The following is a 7,286-nucleotide window of genomic DNA, read 5'->3' as shown; positions in this document are numbered from 1 at the left end:
TTTAAAGAAAGAGAAAGAAAAAGCACTCGTAAAATGAAGAGAAAGTCTAAAAAAGGCTTTTATAGCTTTGATAAAATGGTGTCATTTTAGCTAAAAAAATGGGTTCTTTTTTACCCGTTTCAAGGATCCGCGCATCAAACACTGGGTGACTCAATTCGATCGCTCAACTCGATCCTCTATCCTAGTCTAAGTCCGTGCCATTTGAGCTCCAAACCGAGCCGTTTCTTGGGTGTAAAGCTGAGCCATGGTGATTTTTCGGAGTCGAGCCACGAATTGTTTTGGGTATCCTTTTTTTATTTTTTTCATTTTATTCATTATTTATCAATTTTTTTTGAATGAATAAAAATGATAAATGAATAAAGAAAAATGTTTCAAAAAAATATTTTTGAGGAAAATTTAAAAGTATCAATTTTTCTTAAAAATAAAAATATATCAAAAAATATTTTTGAGAAAAAGTTAAAAGTATCAATTTTCCTTGAAAATAAAAATTTCAAAAATATTTTCGAGGAGAAGTTGAAAGTATCAATTTTCCTTGAAGATAAAATTTCAATAAAAGGTATTTTCAGAAAAAGTTGAAAGTATCAATTTTTCTTGTATAAAAGCATGAATCCTTTTAAAATAAAACAAAATAATAAAAGAGATTCCCATAAAAGGTGGAAGCATTACTCTTTTTTTTCTTTTCTTGAATTTTTTTTATGTTAAACAATCTAACGACGAAGCCTCTGTAAGAGAAACAATAGTTTTCTTGTGTACTCTTGAGGTAAGACAATTTTTTTAATTTTTTACCAAAAATATTATAGTCAATTAAGAATAATTTTCAATAATTAATTACTTGATAAAATTTTTAAGACTTAATAGATAACATGAAATCGAGCTAGTACCATCTTTCGATGGGCGTTGTAGAGGTGTTATAATCTTTTTTACACGTAATCGTACTTCTAGACTTAGTTCTGATTTCGCAGACATTGAATCTACCTTTTAAAGATACCTAAGTCAAACTTAAGATTTTTCTTTAAAAATGGACAGATTCAGTCAGGTGGTCAATTGTACCTAAACAAAAAGATTGGTGACGACTCCTCAAGTCAATATCTAACGATAGGTCCCTGGATCTAGACGTTATGACAATGTTTTTGAGGACAAAAATGCTGAAAATGATGTAACCATCCCCATACTTAAGCATAACTTTGTTAACATGACAAAGTGAATAAGTAAAATCATAAAACAGGGTCATTACCTTATCTTGATCCCATCAAAGGTAAAATATATTGGAAGGAAGTTACATATCCAAATGGTAAAATTTATCATTGATTTTTAAATAGATAAAAAAAAATTTTAATTGCACTCTAGATTTTCATACTTTAGTCAAATGATGAAATTAGTCACTCTATTTTAGTGTGTTTAAATTGAATCCTTATACTTCAATTAATTATCGAATTTGTCAATTTATTATTGGTTCAAACTTTTTCTATCAAAATTGATAATGTGACATTCTAATGTTTCTAACGTGATATTTTTACTTACGTAGTCGTTGACTTTATTAACATGTCAAATTCACGTGATCAAAATGATAATATGGCAAAAATTTTTGACATGTTTTCATTTTTTCACTCTAATTTTTTTCAAATTGTACGACTCTTCTTTGTACTTTGATTAAATAGTAGAATTAGTTCTTTTACCTTAACGTGTGTTTAAATTTGATCATTATACATCAATTAATTATCGAATTTAAGACTTGACCTAAAATAACACATAAAAAATAAATTATTAATTAGATAATGATATATTTTTTCATATTTAGATAATTTTTTTAGATATTTTAACTATTAATTGGATTTGATTTAATAAATTTTGTTAACCTCAAATTAGATTATAAATCCAACATAAACTGAATTATATATTTTTATTTATTTGTTAATTTTTATTTTCAAATATTTTTGAAATATAAAAAAATAGATAATAAATAAAATTTTAAAAAATGACAAAAACATAAAAGTTAGATCAAGAAACCTATAATCAACAAATCCATCAAACCTAGATACATAATCAACAATAAAAGTAATTGTGAAGATCTCATTTTGTCCGAAAATTATTTTGATATTAAATGAGTTTTGAATTTCTTCTTAATATTAAGTTTTAAAGTAGCTTTAGATCAATTGGGTTTTAATTGTGAAATTAGATTTTAAGCCCAAATTTAAAAGCCTAAAAATGTTTTATTATTTATTTATTTATTTTTATTGTTCAATTGGTGAAAGCTAAGACTTCAAAGTAAAAATAAAAAAAATCAAAAATTGAAAAACAAAGAAAGTACGAAAACTTTTTGAAAGATTCATTTAGAGAAATTTTAAGAATTCAATAGCATTAAGTAAATTAGCATAGCAAAAATAAAGACAATCAACAAAAACAATTAAAAGTAACTTTTTGTTTTAGAAATTCTTTTCTAGAGTTTTCAAATTTAAAATTTTTAGGATATTATGTTTAGTTTTGCTTTAAACGATGATATAAAATGTTGGCATTGGTGGCCAATTTCTAGGTATTGGTAGTTTTGAGTTTTTAGAAAAAAAAATTTTTTATGATCGTTGAATTTTTCGATAATTGATTTCTAAAAATTTCATTGACATATGAGTTTGTTGAATAAGACTTAGAGAGAGAAATAAAAAGAAAATGAGGATGAAAGAAAAAGGAAAAGAGAGAAATTAAAAAATAATTTTTATTTTTATAATAGATTAAAACAACGTCGTTTTAAAATATGGGTTTGGTGTAACTAACATATGGACCTATGCATTAATTTTATTACAACTCAACTTATTTGTATTGAAATTTTTTTTTTATATTTTATTTTAGTTTTATTTTATTATTTTAGGTCAAATTTTAAATTTAATAATTAATTGATATATAAATATCAAATTTCAACATACATAAGATAAAAAGATTAATTTTACCATTTAACTAAAATATAGAGATAAATTATATAATTTAAGAAAAGTTTATGTGACAAAAAAGTATGTGCCACATCATCATTTTTTTATCATGTAAATATGACATGTTAGTAAAATTAACAACAATGTAAATGAAAACGTTAAGTAAGAAAAATCAAAATATCATATCATTAATTTTAGCAAAAAATTTTTAATTGTTAATAGTTTGACTAAATTTAATAATTTTTTAAAATATATGAATTGAATTTAAACATATTAAAGTAAATAGATTAATTTTATCATTTAACTAAAGTACAGGTATCTATTGTAAAATTTGACCTAAAAAACTACAGTAAAAAAATCATTGTCAGCTCGGCAATAAGTGGCCCGACCTCATATCCACTTAAAATGGACCCCACTTCCTTGTCAACATTCTTCGGAGTTTGGGTCGATCCGACAAGGAGACGAGGAATAATAGGAAAAGGAAGGAAAAGGATGGGGAAGTTCAACCCGAAAGTTTCCCAATCCAAACCCTAGAAGTTTCAATTTAGGGCTCGTTCTAACCTTGGAAGCTCAATTTTCTTGCCTTTTAATTACCTTAAACCTCCAATATCAAACCAATCAAATTTCCCAAAACCAAAACCTCTATCAATAAGAAACCCTAAAAGGGAAATGGATGATATTGAAGACGATTCAAGATACCCAACCAAGCCCTACTCTTTTAGTTTTAATCGCCATCCTCAATACCCTCGTTCTATTAGAACTCGCCATGTATATAGTTACGGACCAGAAGAAGTGGTCGATGAAGAAGAAGAAATGGAAGAAGAAAACGACAACGTGGAGGGCGATAACAACGATGATCCAGATGTTTATTACCATCGTATTAATGAAAGCGAGCGTTTTGAAAGATACCCAAAACGGCAAAAGTTGAGAACTTCAGTTCCCTGCTATCAAATCACGCCCGATCGTAGAGCTAGCTTCAAAAGTACCTATGATTGGACCCAGCAAGAAATTTATGTTTTGTTAGAAGTTTGGGGAAATAGGTTTTTGCAATTGGGAAGGAGGAGTTTGAGGGGTGAAGATTGGGTTGATGTAGCTGAGAAAGTTAGTGATGCTTTGAAAAGTGGGAAAAATGAAGGGCAATGTAGGCGAATGATCGATGGGTTGAAGAGGAAGTTTAAGAAAGAGAAGCCGAAAGCTGAAAAAATGGGGTTGAATTCGAGTAAATGGGTGTTTTTCAGGAAAATGGAGATGTTAATGGGGTTGGGTTCTTCGTCGTTTAGGCAAAAAGAGTCAGGGTTGGCTTGTGGAGTGGATTCGGGGGAGTTTGTTTTTATGAATCCGCAGGTTTATTTGGATAGGTCTAATGGTTTTGATGAGATGAGGGATAGTCCTACGGAGTCAGAGATGGAGGAGGATGATGAAGAAGTGGAAGTTGGAGGGTCGAGAATGGGAGGGGAAGGGAACGATTTGCATTCAATGAGGATGTTGGCGGATTCAGTGCAAAGGTTTGGAAAGATATATGAAAAGATTGAGAGTAGTAAGAGGGAGCATACGAAGGAGTTGGAGAAGATGAGGATGGATTTTCAGAAGGAATTGGAGGAGCAGAAGAAGCAGATTTTGGAGAGGGCACAAGCAGAGATTGCAAAAATGAAGGAAGAGGATTATGCTGATAAGGGGGAGAGGGATGACGATGATGAGAATGATGACAATTCCACAGAGAATATCAGCCAATAAGTTTCTTGGTGTGTGCTTATTGTGTATATTTTTTCCTATAGTTGACATGTCAAATTGCTTTCTATAATTATGGACCATTTAATGTTGGAGACCTTGTTTCATTTGTTTCTCATGTTTTTATTTGTTAATTATCAGTTTATCTTGATATGTTAGTGTTTCCAGAGGACAAATACCAAAATAGGAAAGATTCATAGCATTTGTTGCTAATAGCTAGAAATAATGATGGTTCTGTTGTGGTTTTTCTTTGTTGGGAACTCAAGTTGTTGATTGGATCATTGGATTCAACCTAAGCTGGTCAGGCTGCACTTCATTACTAATCACTATACAATAACCTGTGATGGAATTTGCAGAAAAGAGTAGTCATTTAGGCAATATAAAACAGAGTTGTGTTTAAGCCAAATGCCTACCTTTTATTGATAGGTGATAGAGGTGCAATACACATCATGCCTCTAAATCTTAATTTATATATTAAGTGTGCAGACAGTAAAATCAAGTTGAAATTGAAATGAATGGGTAGCTTATATTAATAGTAACAGAGGTAAAAATAGTACGTCTCGCCTTGAATCCTTATCCTTTCTTTTTCCTCTTCGTATAAAATGGACCAGTATTTCTTAAAATTTCACAATGTAATGTGGTGCTTGGTGATGTGCATTCTTTTTCTCACGAACATTTGGCGGGATTCAACTTGGTTTTTTTTTTTTTTTTCTCTCTCTCTCTCTCTAAATTTCGGATATGCTTTGCATGATGGTTCCGTTATTACTGGTTCTCAACTGCTGCAATTTGCTTATCATGTTTGCAGTTTGGTGATATAGAATCCATCATAATCTCTTCTATGATGTCTTAATTCATGGTTGTGGACCATCTTTTTGTTGTTTTCAGAATTGAATCTCGGAGGAAAATTTTTTAAGGCCCATATAAAAGATATGTTTTTTTTTTTTTACTAAATTATGGAATTCTCATAATAAGTTTTATGTCCTGGTTAATTTTCTGATATTATAAACATTGCGCTATTAACAGAAAAGAAAAGAAATTCCCCTTTTTAACCTTTTGGATATATCCTATCCTCTGCTTTTCAAGTTTTGTAAAGGACATTCATCTGAACCTCCAACAAGTGCGCTTGACAGAGGACCTTGTGCTGGCTGCTTGCTGAGATGACTTATGGAAATTGAAGATTTCAGTCTTAATGGTTGATTTGTATTTAGAATCTAATAAATGTATGTTCTATTAGTCCCAACTTTTGTCATCTTCGTATGCTGCCATTTGAATTTATTGGGCGCATTTTGACAGCTTTAAAATGGCTCCTTTGAAGGTTTCAGGTCAAGCAAATGAACATAGATTATCCTTGGCTTTCCATTTTTTTGGCTCAAATTTCATTTGCTAATTTGTTTTTGAGTTGTCAGACAGATTTAATGACTTCCTACTTAACTATTGTCATTCAAACGAAGATATGTTAGCTTGTACATTGGCATGCTATGATGGAGTGTTCATGCTCCCAATTTTGGTCATTCCTAAGCTATGATGAAGCGTTCATTGGCAAGCTGCAGAAAAAAGCATGGTGGTATTGGAAGGTTGTTTTTGGCAGATTGGAGGCACACTGGTGAATTTTTGTGGTCTCCAATGCATCTGTGAATAGAAATGACCATGTGGGTTTGAGATCCTTCCATAATGTTAGGGAATATTTAATTCATCGTGAATTTAATCTTTGGAACGACCAAATGCACGTTTGAAGCGTTATTTGATCCTTCCGAAATAGGTATCAATTGCAGAGGTGCTTTAAATTATGAGGATTGCATTTATCTACTATTGATAGCTTGAGCAACATAGAAGACAAATAAATTTGCCTCTCAACACCCAAGAAGGAAAATTTGCGTTTTCTTGGATCAGTGATGACTAACCAGATCTCTTTGGCCTGAGGGCGGTACTTCCAGAATGCCCATTTAAAGAAATTCCCTTAATCAGAAGATTTTTTTCTCAAGATTCCCTTAATCATGATTGTTTCAAAAACAAGCACCAAAGAGTATATTGATATCAAGACAGGTATTTCCCACATACAGATGCCCCTGCACATTCTCAATTCGAATAAACACTCAACTGGCCTAAACCCCATGTTACTCAACGAAGACATAACCAAGGCTGCTTGTCGTCTTCCTTCAATAAGCATTTTAGCTTTCCATAGTGAATCAAGTCCATAACATTCACTCTCCAATACTGATATAACGTTTGCCAAGTTTCCCACGACCATTAGATGTGCAAAATTCACACAGAAAGGTATGCCTAGGAACCCAAGAATCCTAATGCTTTTGGGAAGATTCCTAACCTCCACAGTATCTTTGGTGCTACTGCTAAACCAACCACCAAACCTCCAAAGAGGCCTAGTATGATAAGGAGCTCCCAAAATCTTGTGTGGAGAAGCACAATCCAAGCCAAACCGCTTCTCATGAATAGCCTTCTTCCATCAAGATTTATTCCATTGTAACTGTCTGAAACTGCTTAGATAGTGGCAGCTCTTCCAAGAAGAGAGAAGGTCATGGAGGAAGGGAAGCAAATGATGGTATAAGCAACTGTTTTGGATAGTAAATTGGGCAGGCGATGTCCAAATAAATGTTCTGTGATTGTTATAGTTGAGGAAGGTAT

At 31.5% G+C, this 7,286-nt stretch overlaps 1 protein-coding gene and 1 pseudogene across 1 annotated transcript; one reads left to right on the top strand and one right to left on the bottom strand.

Moving 5' to 3' along the window:
• Positions 1-3,358: 3,358 nt before the first annotated feature.
• LOC111285076 (trihelix transcription factor ENAP2) lies at positions 3,359-4,797 on the top strand. The gene has a single exon (XM_022874311.2). It carries the CDS (start codon positions 3,588-3,590, stop codon positions 4,650-4,652), a length of 1,065 nt encoding a protein of 354 aa, XP_022730046.1. The 5' UTR covers positions 3,359-3,587; the 3' UTR covers positions 4,653-4,797.
• A 1,788-nt stretch (positions 4,798-6,585) lies between these two features.
• Positions 6,586-7,286, bottom strand: LOC149518623 (uncharacterized; annotated as a pseudogene).

The sequence above is a fragment of the Durio zibethinus genome, chromosome 6, assembly GCF_047325235.1.
Source record: "Durio zibethinus cultivar Kanyao isolate XHJ-2024 chromosome 6, ASM4732523v1, whole genome shotgun sequence".
In the NCBI taxonomy this organism is placed as follows: domain Eukaryota; kingdom Viridiplantae; phylum Streptophyta; class Magnoliopsida; order Malvales; family Malvaceae; genus Durio; species Durio zibethinus.
This window is presented reverse-complemented; position numbering and strand designations above follow the sequence as displayed.